The 15,154-nt window shown below is 28.4% G+C and overlaps 1 protein-coding gene across 1 annotated transcript in view; it reads left to right on the forward strand.

Annotated features, from left to right (window-relative positions):
- The window catches only part of LOC145306087 (uncharacterized), a 36,200-nt gene that overhangs the window by 16,038 nt on the left and 5,008 nt on the right, over positions 1–15,154 (forward strand). The window contains exons 13-27 of the mRNA XM_080148016.1: positions 922–1,056; positions 2,539–2,670; positions 2,805–2,903; positions 8,234–8,332; positions 8,463–8,561; positions 9,073–9,162; positions 9,304–9,429; positions 9,547–9,711; positions 10,232–10,330; positions 10,465–10,563; positions 11,424–11,552; positions 12,765–12,863; positions 14,387–14,488; positions 14,693–14,791; positions 14,973–15,047. Coding sequence (XP_080004142.1) covers positions 922–1,056; positions 2,539–2,670; positions 2,805–2,903; positions 8,234–8,332; positions 8,463–8,561; positions 9,073–9,162; positions 9,304–9,429; positions 9,547–9,711; positions 10,232–10,330; positions 10,465–10,563; positions 11,424–11,552; positions 12,765–12,863; positions 14,387–14,488; positions 14,693–14,791; positions 14,973–15,047 — 1,647 coding nt within the window. The remainder of the gene's footprint in view (positions 1–921; positions 1,057–2,538; positions 2,671–2,804; positions 2,904–8,233; positions 8,333–8,462; positions 8,562–9,072; positions 9,163–9,303; positions 9,430–9,546; positions 9,712–10,231; positions 10,331–10,464; positions 10,564–11,423; positions 11,553–12,764; positions 12,864–14,386; positions 14,489–14,692; positions 14,792–14,972; positions 15,048–15,154) is intronic.

Genomic DNA, 15,154 nt, shown 5'->3' on the forward strand with positions numbered 1-15,154 from the left:
CTTGTCAAGTAATTAAAATTCTGTTAACTAAGTATGATATCTTTTTTCCAAAAACCTTGCATTAAAACATGGGACAATTATAAATGTCTGTCTCATTATTAACTTAACATTATCTTAATCAAAATATCTCAAATGAATAGCCAGTTTTTGTTTTCTGTTTTACTAAAAGAGAAACCAAACAAAAATATTTGTGACCTTATAAAAATACAATTTTACAAATTATTGGTATTTTTTTCTACCTAAAACCTAAATTCATGAGAGAAAGTAGTTGATTTTTAGTAGTGAAGCTACTCTTGAGTCTTCAATTTCAAATGTCCTTCTGTATCTCTGTTAGAGACAGAGTGGGAGAAACATGAATTTCTTGGCTTCTATTCAAGATGCAGGACAGTAACATTTGTCAACATTCCCATCATTAAGGAGCATAATTAACTATACATTGTAGTTTTCAAATTGAAAATTGTTATTTATCATATTTTGATTATAGTGATCATACTTGAATGGGTATTCAAAATATTCTTGCAATGCACAATGACATGGCAAAATTTGAAATTTATCTCTCCACTTCTTGGACAAAGAATTTACCTAGTGATCACTATATTGACAGAATAATTTCATATATATTCTTGTAAATGCAATATTACAAAAATCCCAAACATAATTTTAAACTAAAATGTATGAATTCATGTATTATAATTCAATACTTGAATACTCATATTCTAATGCGTAGTTCTAAGATAATTTTCAATTAACAAATATGTTATATTAATACAAATAAAATACAAAATAATTACTTCAGTTCAAATATCTCCCTTCCGACTTTGGCTCATATCGTCAAACATGAATAGGTCATTTTTGATTTTATATTTCTCTTAAAATAAAACTTTTCTATTTCAAATTATGTGATCATAGAAATATTTTTAGATTATGATCCTTATAATTATGATGATGAAATAGTGAACAAAACAAGTCTTATTTGTGCAACTGCAGAAGAAAATAAAGAATTAATCAATCTCCTTCTACAATATGGTGCAGATGTCAATGCTATGGATTCAGAAGGTTAGTAAGATACATGTTATTGCAGTCCATGATAATATGTTTTCAACAAACATCAATTCCTTTTTTACAGTGCGTGGTTTGTCTGTTCATCTGTTTAGTGGTTAGTTTTCTTTCATTTTAGTTAGTTTACATACTTTTTTTGATTATACAGTAAAAGCTAAAAATGCTTATTCCAATATAAGTCAAAATAAATTAATCACAAAAATTATTAGGTTGGATGCGTCTAAATAGACGCAAAAAAGTTCTTTGGTATGCCACATATCAAGTAGCTAAAAATATAAATGTCTTTATATAAATAACAAGGATGACAACATCCATAAAAACGAAGCTCTGAAACGGTATGACAGACGAACATTAACTCTTGTAGAGAGTCAGAACTGAATATACAAAATAAGAATATATAAGTTTTGACAAAATTATACGTAAATTTGTTGCAAAATTTCTTAAATACAGAATTCTGTTTAAAGACATTCTGACATTTTTAGGACTTGATTATAGATATGCTTTGCTCATAATATTGTACCTTATTGTAATTGGAATCAGTAATCCAAAAATAAGATCAATCAGATGATTTTATCACATAGAAATTGTTGTTAAAAAAGTTTAAAAAACAACATGTTTAAAATGGACGTACGGACATTCTGGTAAAGATTATAGAGTTGCTACGCTTTGTAAATCGTACCTAACTACTACAGGAATCATCATGCAAAGTTTGAAATTGAAAAGGACAATTCTAATCTAACATGCCTAAATTATCGAAAAAAGCTATCCGTTAAGGATGGACTGACTTACGGACACTATTTATAAAAAAGCTTTGCTTTTAAAAAGGAAGCTGGTTAAAGTTATGGAAATATTATAAATGATTTTTCTCTTGTCAAAGTTAAATAATATTTTTGTCACATTGTCTTAATTACTAGCAACTACGACCCTAGAAGACTCTAGTTAAAATCTAAACAGAAAAATTAAAAAATATATTTTTGAGAGTGGGCAATTTTTTTGGAGGTTGGATTTCTACCATCCCCCCCCCCCCCCAACAAAAAAATTTAAAACCTTCCCTGGACCTATAACGAGCTTCACTGTAAAGGAGAACTATATCGGTTCAGTGGTTAGTGAGGTCCTTTGCTACAGACAAACAAAAGCTACTTTTAAAAAATAGGATGATTTATATATCCATCCATCTATTTAACACTATAAATTTATCTCTGTGTTTATATAAATATAATATAATATATAAAAAAAAATCTATGAAATATAAAGTTAGATGACGCTGCTTTGAGATTACAATGGACAAGGACAAATGTATTTGAATATATAAATACAAAAAAATGAAAAAAGATAATTTGTGTAACAATATAAAAATAAAATGGCATAATAATATTTTTGGAAAAAAAGCTATCCATTACCGACGGACGGATGGACCAACGGACGGACCGACCCTAATTATAGAAAATCTTCGCTTTTAAAAATAAATTCTATATCTAGGAGTGACCAGTCTAATGATGGCAGCAGGTTATCTCCTTCCTAGACATGAGGAGGAAGGAGACTTTGATAACACAGATATAGTTAGGATTCTTGCAGAACATGGAGCTGACATCAATATCAAGGACAAAAGTGGTAAGCCACATACTATTAATGTCTCAAAATCTATCTCTCCATCCATCTATATACATTTACCTGTGTGTATATAATTCCTATAATTGCACTATAAACAATAAAATATATTTTAGAGCCATTATATCTATATCTAGGTAAGGACAGTCTTATGAATGCAGCAAAATGGGGTACCACAGATACAGTTAGGGTTCTTTTAGAACATGGTGCTGATGTCAACTCTAAAGATGAAAATGGTAAGCTATGCACTATTATAGTCATATAATCTATATGTAATGTATATCCATTCATCTATATGACACTATAAAGCTACATATTATAATTGTCACAATATCTATAATATCAAAATATTCAAACATCCATCTACAGTCATTATTTCTTAAACTGTTTTTAACCTATTTTTAAAAGGTTTATCAATAAAAAATATACTCTGACACCTGTAGAATCATACTGCATAGCTAAAAATGTGAATAATAACCCACATCAAATTTTATTAGGATTTTAAAGTTTATTTTTTACTGTGGATTAAGTATATTTTGCTGAATCGTGATGTTTCTTTCCTTTGGGGGTAAAATTCTCAGCTTTTAGAGTGTTTTGCTTCATAAATATTAGTGTATGCTAGTATAGAGTAAAGTTAGGCCTTTTGATTTTATCTATCAAAACTAATTAAAAATTAATTCTTTACAATATATCAATAAATTAACATAAAAATGTTTCATGTCTATTATCCATGTAAAACACATAAAAGTCAGCTGTAGTGGGCTAAATCTTTAAAAACGAAAATAAATGTATCAAGCAATACAACAAATTTATCTTTATCACATTTACAAGTATGATATAAAATAAGATTATTCAAACTTATTTTTTAAAATATTTTTAAAAAGTATGTATCTTTAATGTGATTAGTTTTCATTCTTTTCATTTTATTCAAATAAAAATTATTCTATTAAATTGGAAATAAGTCACTTTGTAAGAACACTATATTTAAGATTTAAAGATTTCTAGTTTTGTCATTGGTAAATGCTGAATCTTCATAGTTTTTATGTCAATTCAAAGAAATACCCTACATCTTTAACTTTTAATGAATTACTATAAATATAAAATCAAAAGAGCTATTATTTTACTATCATTGTCTTTTAATCATATTATGAAAAAATACTTTGTAAGGAAGAATTCTACCAAAAAAGAAAAGATACATCGATGTGGGTTATTATTCTCATTTTTAGCTCTGCATTATGATTCTTAAGATATCAGAGTATATTTCTGAAAAACAGTTTAATGTATCACCAAAAGTAGCATATGTCCTTGTTCTCTAGACATTTCCACCCAAGAATATATAAAAATCAAATTTTACCAACATTACCAATGGAAATCCAGAATCCTTTCATTTTTGTTACTAGCAGAAACTTTATACAAAAGTGTAATAAAAAATTTAGTTTTTAAGTTAAAAGCATTTTTTTTAATGCAGATTTTTGAGTATTTTTATGTTAATGATTTATTTGAAAAAATAACTTATTAGGCAAAATTGTTTTAGATAAAATAACCAAATAAATAATTATGAATATAAGGAGAAAATCGTTTTTGTTTCATAATCCTAACTTTGATACATAACAAAAAAGATATAAACAAAATAAAATGTTGGTTTTTTTTTCTCAAAAGCATAATAAATCCCCTTCTAAACGATTGACATTTCAAAAAAAGGGGGCAGAGTAACTGTTATAATAAATTCTTTTGATTAATAAGGGTAAGAAAATAACCTGAAATTTGCAAAAAATCAAATCAGTAGTATTTTTTTAATTGATATTTTTTGGTGGAATAAAAAATAAATTACAAGTAAAAAGAAACTGTTTTTAAAGGTATATCAAAATCATTCTTTTCATTTAATTAAATAAAAATTATTTATTTTTATTAGAAATAACTCACTTTGTTAAAACACTATAAAATTTAAAGAATTCTAGTATTATTATTTATTTATTCTAGTTTGTATGTTAATTCATATACAGGGTGTTTAAAAAAACTACATTTTCCGGTTTTGAGAAAAAACCACAAGGAATATGAAAAAAAGGATTATAGGTCCATATTCTATGTAAAAATGTACATCAGGTACATCAGGTAAAAATGCGGCTGTACTGATAGGTACATGTAGGGGAAAAATGCTTGATGTTAAATATGAGATATCAATTAGATTGAAATAACTTGTATATTTTGCAACATATTGTTTCAAAAGTACAATATCAAAGTAGTAAAAGGTTAAATCAATGTCCCCCTAAGAAATTTTTTACATATTTTCTTTTTTTGCTCCATGCAAAGACCTTCTTGGGTTCTTCAGAATTTAGTTTTTTCTATTTCTCTATGTCAAAGTCATTTTTAGAAAAAAATCTCTATTAATACTGTGTGCATTGACAAATAAAACAAGTCACTTTTTATTTCATTTCAATATCTTTAAAAATAAGCAAGCTATCATGGTTTAAAATTATTGGTAAAAGTACTTTTTCTTAAATTACTTATGTTTTATGAGCCATTCTCTTATAATCTGTCAATCAAAATTAAGATATAGGAAATTTAAGGGGGAGGGGCGAGAAACAAATATGAGAAATTTTAATACTAAGAACTAAAATTCAAACAAAAAGAATATTAATTTTTTGTTATTAAAAAAGGCATATTAATAAAGTTTTAAATGTAATTATTAGAATATTTTGATGTTCATGTTATAATGTTGTTTTCAAGTAAAAAAAGGTTTTAATTCAACGTTATTGCATAAAATTCTTTAAGAGTACAATAACACACGCACCTTTTGAATTCTTTGGGCTCTAAAATGCGCTGTTGTTTTAAAAGATATAAAAAATCACCTGTAAAAAATTCTATGCATATTTTTATAGAGAATATGGACATATAATTATTTTTTGAATCTGGAAAATGCAGTTTTTTCTGAAAAACCCGTATAAAGTGTGTTACTTTATTTTATGTTTTATCATTATTTGGCCACAACTTGGTCAAAAATGCTCACAAATCAGACCTTTTTCAACCAAAGATACTCAAATGATTCCTTTACAAGCCCAATCAATCAGTTTTAAGATATCTTTATATTTCAAGAAAAATTTATGAAATTACTAAAAAACAGCAAATTTGGGTGTTACCTTTTATATGCACAGATACCATAAAATCAACAGAAAAAATATTCATTTTTACTTTTCTGTCATTTTTAAAGTTTGATTCTGTTAAATTGGCTATTCTTGAAGGGATTTATGCATTGAAATATACTGAAACATAATATTGGGCAGAAATTAATGTATTTCAAAGAAAGAAAATTTTAAAAATAAGAAATTTGACCTCTATCACCTCAGAGGACAGCTGCCCACCTCCAGTTGACAGGATATAAATTAATACTTGTTAGCAATAATAATTAGCCCAAAAAGTAAAACAAAAAGTTTTTTAATATGGTAAAAAAATAATAATCTAAATCTTAATTTTGGGGATGATGATCTGAAGGACGCTCTTACTGGTGGTGATGATGACCCAGATCGTATCCAAGTACATGAGCATTATGACAACTCATCTATTGAACTATAGTCCAATTTTTGTATTTGTAGCAGCCTCCAATTAAAAGTTGTAACAAGAAATATAACCATCTTTTAGAAACTACTATATTTACCTTATGAATTGGAGAATTTAAAATCCATGATTGTATGTTTTGGGATTTCTCTTGATTGGAGAATGCTACAAATACAAAAATCGGACCATAGTTTAATAGATAATTTGTCATAATGCTCCTGTATTTGGATACCATCTGGGTCATCATCACCAACAGCAAGAGCATCTTTAAGATCATCATCCCCTAAATTAAGATTTAGATTATCATTTTTTTACCATATTAAAAAAAATTTTGTTATACTTTTTGGGCTAATAATCATTGCTAACAAGTATTTAACTACATCCTGTCAACTGGAGGTTGGCAGCTGTCCTCTGAAGTGATAGAGGTCGAATTTCTTATTTTCCAAAGTTTCTTTCTTTGAAATACATTAATTTCTGTCTAATATTATGTTTCAGTGTAATCAATGCATAACTCCCTTCAAGAATAGCCAATTTAACAGAATCAAACTTTAAAAGTGACAGAAAAGTAAAAATAAGTATTTTTTCTGTTGATTTTATGGTATCTGTGCATATAAAAGGTAACACCCAAATTTGCCGTGTTTTAGTATTTTCATCAATTTTCCTTGAAATATAAAGATATCTTAAAAATGATTGATTGGGCTTGTAAAGGAACCATTTGAGCATCTTCTGTCGAAAAAGGTCTGATTTGTGAGCATTTTTGACCAAGTTGTGGCCAAATAATAATAAAACATAATAAAAGGTAACACACTTTATATTCTACAACTTCTATTAATCATTATAAATAAAATCAGAAGAGATTTTTAAAAATCTCATTATGTTTGATTATATTATGAAGAAAAATTAATTGTTTTACCCAAAAATAAAAAAACCTTAATATCTGTAAAAAAAATTCTCAATCTATAGTAGTATATAGTAGTTGATATACCTTTAAAAATAGGATCAAAACAGGTTAAAGGACGCCTGCAAGAAATAACACGCTTTAACTGCTGAAAGACTGCCATAAGAAGACCCAATACCCCAAATTTAAAGCCTTCAGCTTCAATAACAAAAAAGTTCTATGCATTTCAAAATAGCATTTTATGTACAATGGAATTTTTGAAAGATTTCCAATGCTCATAAAAGAAAAAACAATATTAAATTACGTCGCCTAGACACAAAATTATAACCTTATCTTTGTCAGAAACTTAGATTGCCTGTAACTGATTACATTTTTACAATAAAAACACCACATTTCATAGTCAAAATCTATGAAAAAAATTCGATTTAGATTGCATTTTAAAACGAAAATCATAGCGGAAACAAAGGGGTAAACTAATACAAGCTTAGCTGTGATTGGTTGTTAAGCTGATTCAGCCTTCTGATTGGCTACAGTACATTCGGTACAATGCAAGTAAAACTTAATTTTTTTTAATGATTTTGACTATAAAAATGGGTATTTTTATTGTTAAAATATAATAAGTTACTGGAAACCTAAATTTATGACAAAAATAAGCTTATAATTTTGTTTCTAGGCCACGTAGTTTAATTTCAAAGTTTTCAACATGAGCATTGCAATTCTTTCAAAATTTTTATGTACATAAAATGTCATTTTAAAATGCCTAGAACTTTTTTGTTATAGAAGCTGAAGGCTTCAAATTTGGGGTATTTGGTCTACTTGTGGCAGTCTTTCAGCAGTTAAAGCGTGGAATTTCTTGCAGGCTTCCTTTAAGCAGAAAGTCATTATTTATCCATAAAAAAAATTGTGTAGAATTGTGTAGAGAACAAGAGCTTTTTGTATTATTGGTGATACATTAAGAAATAACAGCTGTAAACCCTGAAAAATACTTTTTTATGGGTCTTATGCCATCTATGTGTGTATAACTATACATTTATCTCTGTGTATATATTAATATAATCTAAACAACAAAATACATATTATAAATTCATTATGTCTATTGTCTATATCATTATCTAGGAAGGACCAGCCTTATAGGGGCATCAAGGGCTGGTAAGACAGATACAGTTAGAATTCTTTTAAAACATGGAGCTGACATCAACACTCAGGATACAAGAGGTAAGCTACACTATTTTTGTCATTATATTTATCTATCCATCCATCTATACACATTTATATCTGTGTATTTTTCCTATAACTATACTCACAACAATAAAATATATTATAAATTCAATATGTCTCTATCTAGGTATGACCAGTCTTATGTATGCAGCAATGTGGGATAAGACGGATACAGTTAGGATTCTTTCAGATCATGGAGCTGACCTCAATGCTAAGGATAACAATGGTAAGCTAATTAATATTATTGTCACAATATATCTATCCATCTCCATATATTTATCTATGTGTTTATAATTCCCATTAAGGCACTATAACAAGGATGAACCCATCCATAAAAGTAAAATGGTAGGACAGACAAACATTAATTCTTGTAGAGTGTCAGAACTGAATATGCAAAATATAAACATAAAAGTTTGACAAAATTTTATATATATTTGTTGCAAAACTTCTCAAATACAGAATACTGTTTAAGAACATACTTACATTTTTAGGACTTGATTCTGGAGATGCTTTGCTTATAATATTGTACCTGGTAATAATTATAGAGTTGCTAAGCTTTCCAAGTCGCACCTAACTAGTACAGGAATCATCATATATTTTGAAATAGCCAGGAATATTCTAATATGCTTAAATTAACAAAAAAAAAAGCTATCCGTAATAGACACACGGATCGATGGACGACCCTAATTAAAGAAAAAAAATGAAATATATTTTAAAGCTATTATATCTATATCTAGGTATGACCAGTCTTATGCAGTTTGGAAACATTGATATAGTTAGGATTCTTTTAGAACATGGAGCAGACATAAACACTAAGGATAAAAGTGGTAAGCTACACACTATTATAGTGACATAATCTATCTATAATATATATCCATTCATTTATATAACACTATAAATTTATCTCTGTGTATATAAAAATATAATATAAACATCAAAATATGAAATATAAATTGTATCTATATCAGGAGAGACAAGTCTTATGAAGGCAGCAGGTTTTTTTTGTCACTACGAGATACCACAATTTAAAAAAGTACCTGTATTGAAGATTCTTTTAGAACATGGAGCGGATGTCAATGCTAAAGATGAAAGTGGTAAGCTACACACTGTTATTGTCACAATATCTAAATACATTTATCTCTGTGTATCTAAAGACCAAAAATGTACTTTTAACACTGAAATATAATTTAAATCCAATATATCTTTTTTAGGCGAGACCAGTTTAATGAAATCTCTAGGCTCTAGTTATCGTATAAATAGATCTTTCAATGAGTCGTCTTGTCGAAGTCATGATTTTTTTGAAAACATTGATGAAGTTGCCACAGTGAAGATTCTTTTAGAACATGGAGCTGATTTACACACAAAAGATGTAACTGGTAAGTTACATACTACTATCTATAATACAAAGTAGTACGATGTCTGTCCGTCTGTCTGTCTTCTGAAGCTTAAGATCTCAGTAACCACTGAACCAATTGGGCTTTACTCTTCAGGAAATATATATACCTACTGGTCCTGTGATGGTTTTAAGCTATATTCTTGGGGGTGGGAGACCCCTAACCCCCCCCCCAAAAAAAAAAAATGAAAAATACCCCCCTCCAAAAAAAAAAACATTTTCTTTTATTAAACCAAAATTTTAAAAAGGGGGTCGACAACCCCCCCCCACAAAAAAAATTTCCCCTCCCCAAATTTTTTTTTATTTTTCTTTTTAAATTAAATAACTCAAAATAGGTTGATCAAACTTCTTAATAGGTTGATCAAACTTCTTGGGGCAAAGCCCCTAGAGGCTAGAGGCGAAACCGCTAGTATATCTATATAACACTATAAATTTTTATCTGTGTATAAGAAAAAATAATCTAGACAAAATATATATTATTAATTTAATATGTCTCTATATAGGAAAGACCAATCTTATGTATGCAGCAAAGTGGGGTTTCACAGATTCAGTTAGGATTCTTTTAGAACATGGAGCTGACATCAATGCTAAGGATGATATGGGTAAGCCACATAAATTAATGTTACAATATCTATCTATCCATCTCTATTTACATCTAAGCTCTGTGTATATAATTCCTATAAATGTTCTATAAACAATAAAATATATATTATAAATCCAATATGTCTATACCTAGGAGTGACCAGTCTTATGCTAGCAGCAGAGCTTGGTAAGACAAATACAGTTAGGATTCTTTTAAAACATGGAGCTGAAATCAACACTCAGGATACAAGTGGTAAGCTACAACTATTTTTGTCACAATATCTATCTATCAATCCATCCATCTATATACATTTATCTTTGTGTATTTAAATTCCTAAAGATGTACATTAAAGGTAGTCTGCAAGAAATACAGTGCTTTAACTGCTGAAAGATTGCTACAAGTAGACCCAATACCCCAAATTTGAAGCCTTCAGCTTTAATAACAAAAAAGTTCTAGGCATTTCAAAGTGATACAATGTTTTTAAAATTTTAAAAGATTTCAATTGCTCATAATAGATATTACAATATTAAATTATGTCGCCTAGACACAAAATTATAACCTTATCTTTATCAGAAACTTAGGTTGCCGGTAACAAATAAAACTAATACAAGCTCAGCTGTGATTGGCTGGAAATACTACAGTAATCTCGGTACAACACAAGTTAAACTTAATTTTTAAAAATGATTTTGAATATAAAAATGGATATTTTAATTGTAAAAATATAATTAGTTACTGGGAACCTAAATTTATGACAAAAATAAGCTCATTATTTTGTTTCAAGGCCATGTAGTTTAATTTTAAAATTTCTAACATGAGCAATGAAAATTTATCAAAATTTGCATTATAAATAAAATGTTATTTTAAAATGCCTTCAACTTTTTTGTTATTAAAGCTGAAGACTTCAAATTTGGGGTGTTGGGTCTACTTGTGGCAGTCTTTCAGCAGTTAAAGCATTGTATTTCTTGCAGACTCCCTTTAATGTACATCTTTAGTAATCTAAATACACAGAGATAAATGTATATAGATGCATGGATGAATACATCGATGTATTTCTTGCTGGCTTCCTGACAATGAAAAATATATTTTAATTTAATGTATCTATGTATATCTAGGACAGACCAGTCTTATGAAGGCACTAGGCACTAGGCGTCTTATTTTTGAACCAGCAGACTTTGAGAAAGTAGCTACAGTGAAGATTCTATTAGAACATGGAGCTGACATCAACACCAAGGATAAATATGGTAAGCTACATACTAATATTGTCAAAATATGTATCTATCCACCTATCTATATATCTGTATGCTAGGGTTGGGCCCGACATCCGGTTTGGCTGAATATCCAGCCAGTTTCAATATCTGGCTGGATACTAGAAATTGAAACTATCCAGCTGGATATCTGGCAATATAATCTTTTTTTAGTTTACAACAAACTCTGCTTTTTAAAATTTTTAAAGCTTAAAGAACAACTTTTTTCAGAAAATGTTTATCTTTATGTAAGTTTTATATTAGAAATCTAAAAACATAAATATTGGCAGCTGCCAGCCGCAACAATCAGCGGTTGGTGGGTAAATGGCATAGGATTTTTATGAAATTTAATATGTCATGAATAAATATTTGAAAGGTAGATGAAATTTAAAGATTTTTTTTACTGTCTTGCTATTATCACTCTCTCTATCTCTCTCTCTCTTTCTCTCTCTCTCTCTCTATTTCTCTCACTCTCCTCTCTCTCTTTTTCAATCTCTATCTATCTACCTCTCTTATTTTTACCTTTTGCTGACAGAGAGAAGGGATATTGGTTATTTCATTGTTTTGAGTGTCCAAATGATTCAACCACTAGTTATAATCTACAAAAAGGGTAATTTTGTTTGTATTATCATTGTGGATGTATATATATATCAATTTATCAGCCATTGTTTTATACTTTTAAGGCATTATTCTCAGTTATGTGTCCTACCTATATTTAAAAATTCACTCAGTTATAGCCCTTTACTATTAATACACAGAAAAAGGGATTAAAAAAACCGGAGGGGTGGTGGCATGTAAGGCTTTCTCCCCCCAACTATTAAGGGTTAATTTTACAGATTGACATTAGAAATCATTAGATTATTTGCTTAGAAGAAAGATCAACCTAATTGTTTCTTAATTTTTAAGTTTTAGCCTTTTTTATATTATAAGACAACAGTTCATGAAATTTTTTTTTCGCTACTTTAATATATGGTTATTCGGCTGGATATCCAATTATTTGCAAGATATCCGTCATTGGCCAGATATCCAGCATTTGAAATCAGCCAGATATTTGGTATCTGGCCCAACCCTACTATCTACATCTAATTCTTGTATATCCAATTCTTTTATATATCCATCCATAACTAAATATATATTTATCTCTGTGTATATTTATAATGATATAATCCAAACAACAAAATATATATTATTTAATATGTCTATTTCTAGGACAGAACAGTCTTATGTATGCAGCACAGTTTGGAAACACAGATACAATTAGGATTCTTTTAGAACACGGAGCGGATGTCAACACTAAGGATACAATTGGTAAGCTACATACTATTATTGTCACAATATCTATCTATCCACCATCTATATATCTGTATGCATCTGTGTATTTAATTCATATAAAAACGGTCTTTTTGCAGATTTTAAAAAAGTTTGTACCATCTCAATTTTAAAGATTTTCCCAAAATTTCAATTCAAGTGTGTCAATATAAACCTGAATACCGGATATTCGGCATTATAAATCAGCCGGATATCCGTAACCGTCCAATCTGGCCCAACCCTATTATTTATGTATAAAATTTGGCAATTTTTACTTTGGAAAATTACTTGCTATATATTTGTCCTTCATATGTTATAATTGAGATGGCCCCCATTTTTTTTAGTAAATTTCAGGTTTATTTGACACACTGGAGTTGAAATTTTGTAAAAATCTTAAAAATTTAGATGGTACAAGAGCTTTAAAAACAGGTATTTTTTGCAAATTTTAAAAACTTTGCAGTGCTTGTACCATCGCAATTTTTGCATTACAGAAAAATATTTTGCATGGGTCATTATTTTGCATAAATCAACCATATTATGGCTGGTGGCAAAAATTTTAATTAATTTTTTTTTCTAAAACGGGACGGGTAATGCCCATGATGACTACTTATATATTGAACTTTAGTCCATTTTTTAGTCATAGCAGCCTCCAGCCAAGCAGTTTTAAAAAAGAAAAAAATTGTAATTTTAATTTTAATTACTCCAATTCATAAGGTAGAATTTTTAAAATTTGTTTTTTTAAACATTAAAAAACATTTTTGTATACTTTTAAGGGTAATTTTTATCAATAACTTGTATTAAGCTACATCCATTAGACTGGAGGTCAGCAGCTGTCCTCTAAAGTAATAAGGGTCAAATTTCTTTTTTTCTAATATTTCTTTATTAGAAAATTCATTAATTTCTACCTTATACTGTTTTTTTTGTAATAACTAATGCATAAATCCCTTCAAAAATTGTTATTTTATCAGAATCAATCTTTAAAAGAGGAGAAAAGTGCAAATCAAACGTTTTCCCATTAATTTTCTTTGGATTTGCATAATAAATTTGTTCAGTAAAATATCTAAAAATTTAGATTGTGATTGATATATAAGCATTTAACTCTAAAAATCTTTTTCTTTTATCATACGTGTTGCTTTAACAAATAGAAACAATGTACTGTAAAGCTGTACACTTATGGACTACCATAGACAAAATATCCAGGAAAATGTAGATTGCATAATATAGTTATTCAGGGTTTATATAATATATAACACTATAAATTTATCTCTGTGTATATAAAAATATAATATAAACAACAAAATATATATTATAAATTGTATCTATATCAGGAGAGACAAGTCTTATGAAGGCAGCAGGTTTTGGATATGGGGATTTTCAAGAAGTATCTAAATTGAAGATTCTTTTAAACCATCTATATCAAATATATATCTAACAATATATATATAACACTATAAATTTATCTCTGTTTATAAGAAAATATAATCTAGACAACAAAATATATATTATAAATTCAATATGTCTAGGACAGACCAGTCTTATGTATGCAGCAAAGTGGAATACATACACAGATACAGTTGGGATTCTTTTAGAACATGGAGCTGAGGTCAATGCTCAGAATGGTTGGGGTGAGTTACATAAATTAAATGACATACATGACATCCATATCGGTTAAGTGGTTAGCAAGATCCTTTAGTACAAACATAGATCCTTTTACTTTATTTTAAGGATATCCACACATCTGTATATCTCTATATATTTATCTCTGTGTATATATGAATATAATCTAAACAACAAAATATATATTATAAATTTAATATTTCTATTTCTAGGAGGGACCAGTCTTATGTGGGCAGTAGAGTCTGGTAACACAGATACAGTAAGGATTCTTTTAGAACATGGAGCTGACATCAACACTAGGAATGAACATGGTAAGTTACATACGTTACTATTATTCTCACAATATCTATCTCTCCATCCATCTGTATATCTATATACATTTATTTATATACATCTGTGATTATATAAATTCACAGAACTGTACAATAAACAGTGAAATATGTTTTCATTAAACCAACATTTTATTAAAAATCCAAACATTAATTTATCTAGGTAGAACAGCACTAGATATAGCAGTATATCAACAAGAAACAGCTTTCAACAAAAAAACTGAAGTATCATATTCGGGTAAGTTACATACTATTTTAGTCACATTATCTACAGCAAGACCAATGAAAAAGTTTATTTAGGGTGTAGAGCTCTTATTTCTTAATGTTTCATCAAAAGTAGAATTT

Source organism: Acartia tonsa, chromosome 14 (assembly GCF_053477335.1).
Source record: "Acartia tonsa isolate MP-2025a chromosome 14, ASM5347733v1, whole genome shotgun sequence".
Taxonomy (NCBI): Eukaryota; Metazoa; Arthropoda; class Copepoda; order Calanoida; family Acartiidae; genus Acartia; species Acartia tonsa.